Source organism: Musca vetustissima, unplaced genomic scaffold (assembly GCF_032173495.1).
Source record: "Musca vetustissima isolate MV318-11 ecotype Yass unplaced genomic scaffold, APGP_CSIRO_Mvet_v1 utg2124, whole genome shotgun sequence".
In the NCBI taxonomy this organism is placed as follows: Eukaryota; Metazoa; Arthropoda; class Insecta; order Diptera; family Muscidae; genus Musca; species Musca vetustissima.
In genome coordinates, this window is record NW_026873524.1 from 74,229 (window position 1) to 76,457 (window position 2,229).

A 2,229-nucleotide genomic window follows, 5' to 3' on the forward strand; every position below is an offset into this window, starting at 1 on the left:
GGCCAAAAAAAAGACCCCAATTTTTTTTTGGTTAAGATTGATGAATATTTTGGAGGATGCTCAAACACCGCGAAATTTTTCACAAGGAAGAGAATCTGACCAAATAATAAGCATGACTGTTTTGATGAAGATCGGTCAATATTTATCTCGGGTCAAATATACCCAGACTATTGTGTCAAAAATGACAAAAATTGTATTACATGGCCGAGAAGTATTATCATAGGATGCATAGAGCAACTTTCTGAGTCGATTTATGCATGTCCGTCCTTCTGTCTGTCCATGTTACATTGTAAACAAAGTACAGGTCGCATTTATGATACGAATTGAAATTTGACACAGCTCATTTATTTGGCCCCGAGACGAACCTGATTGAAATTGGAAAAAATCGGTTCCGATTTATATATAGCTCCCCTATATATTTTCGTCCGATTTCAATTAAATGGTGCACCAAACTCCCTATATATCGTTAGATTTTCACGAAATTTAGCATAGCGTACTGAATTAAGTCTAGAATGATGTGTGTTAAGTGGCCCCCATATATATTTTCGTCCAATTTCAATTAAATGGTGCACCAAAGTCCCTATATATCATTCGATTTGCACGAAAATTGGCATAGCGTACTGAATTAAGTCTACAATGATGTGTGCTAAGTTTCGTAAAAATTGGTCTGATTTGGATATAGCTCCCACATATATTTTCGTCCGATTTTAATTAAAAGGTGCATCAAAGACAAAAGGAGTGTGTTGAGTTTCGTGAAAATCGGTTCAGATTTAGATATAGCAATCGGTTTATATTTAGATATAGCTCCCCTATATATTTTCGTCCGATTTAATGTAAATGGTGAACCAAAGTCCTTATATATCTTTCGATTTGAACGAAATTTGGTTCCGATTTAGATATCCAACCATAGAAAACACATTTTTTTCTTTTCGAAGAGAGAAAAAAACAGTTTATTCACTACAAAAATACAAATACTTAAAATTGTTGCAATGGTGGTTTTTGTTGTTTTTGTTGTTACTCATTTCTTAAAACAGACAATATTTAAAAAAATAATAATAGAAAAAAACATAAATTATATAAAAAAAATATTTTATATATATTTTTAATAAATACATTTAGATTCTTTGATTGCTATACATACATATATAGCTATGTATGTACATGTGTATATAATTTATTATTTCAAATTTCTTTGGATTTTTTTTTATAAATTGCGGTTTTTGTATTCGGTTACCAAAGAAAACCCCCTCTAGTTTAGGGGTTATTATATTTAATTTTTTGATTTTCAATTGTGGCTTTGGATGTTTTGTTGTTGTTGTTTTTGTTGTTATTCCTATTTATATTATGCATTTAAATGCCACGATAAGATCGGTGGGCCAAGAAGGCACTGATAAAGTACAAAACGGCATTTACCAAACCCATAATACCGGCAGCAAAATAGGCATCACGTTGTGCATAGCCTCTTCGGGTGTCTGACAAGGTGATAACAACTTGCAGGGAACAGCAGAGCAGTAAAATGGCAGCAACACTGTGATAAATTAATTCCTGGAAGAAAATAACAAATATATAAAAAATTGATAAATTATATTATTTAAAAAAAAATATTTTTTTAATTATTTAAAAAATATTTTTTTAATTATTTAAAAATAATTTTTTTATTTATTTTAAAAAATCCCCAATTTTGTAACACTTACATAAATTGTTTTCGATATAATACCGCCAGTACTGAGTGACGTCAGACACGACAGCAGCAAACAGAATGTTCCAATCATAAATGTCACCGACATTAGGAAGGCAAAGACGATTCCCTCCATGTTGTAGAAACAGGCGCCATTCTTTTGGTAGTAGGCAAAGATGCCAACCATGGCAGCACCAATTAGCTAGAAATTACAAAAAAAAAGAATTCAAAATTTATTTTGAAAATAAAATTATAGAAATATTCATTCTCAATATTTACTCACCAATTCAGCCAATTTGAGTAGGCCACTGAAACTCTTCAAATAGCCGGTGTTCAGGACAATGTATGAAGTGTTGGTGGTGCTGGTGGTGGTGCGAGTAATGGTCACAGAGTGAGACATTTTGTTGGGAGTTTTGTTGTTTTTTTATGGGAAGACTAGAAAAAAATAAACCAAGAAGGTGGGTGTGTTCGGATTGGATGGGAGTTAGCTGGAAAAGAAAAAAAGGGGAATATTAATAAAAAAATATTGTTCATAATAAATTAATTAAAAG

At 31.7% G+C, this 2,229-nt stretch overlaps 1 protein-coding gene across 1 annotated transcript; it reads right to left on the bottom strand.

Moving 5' to 3' along the window:
* Positions 1 to 1,343: 1,343 nt before the first annotated feature.
* On the bottom strand, positions 1,344 to 2,091 carry LOC133326010 (uncharacterized). The gene is made up of 3 exons (XM_061534692.1): positions 1,962 to 2,091; positions 1,695 to 1,880; positions 1,344 to 1,545 (listed from the first exon to the last, which is right to left on the bottom strand). Exons 1-3 carry the CDS (start codon positions 2,076 to 2,078, stop codon positions 1,351 to 1,353), a joined length of 498 nt encoding a protein of 165 aa, XP_061390676.1. The 5' UTR covers positions 2,079 to 2,091; the 3' UTR covers positions 1,344 to 1,350.
* Positions 2,092 to 2,229: the final 138 nt, after the last annotated feature.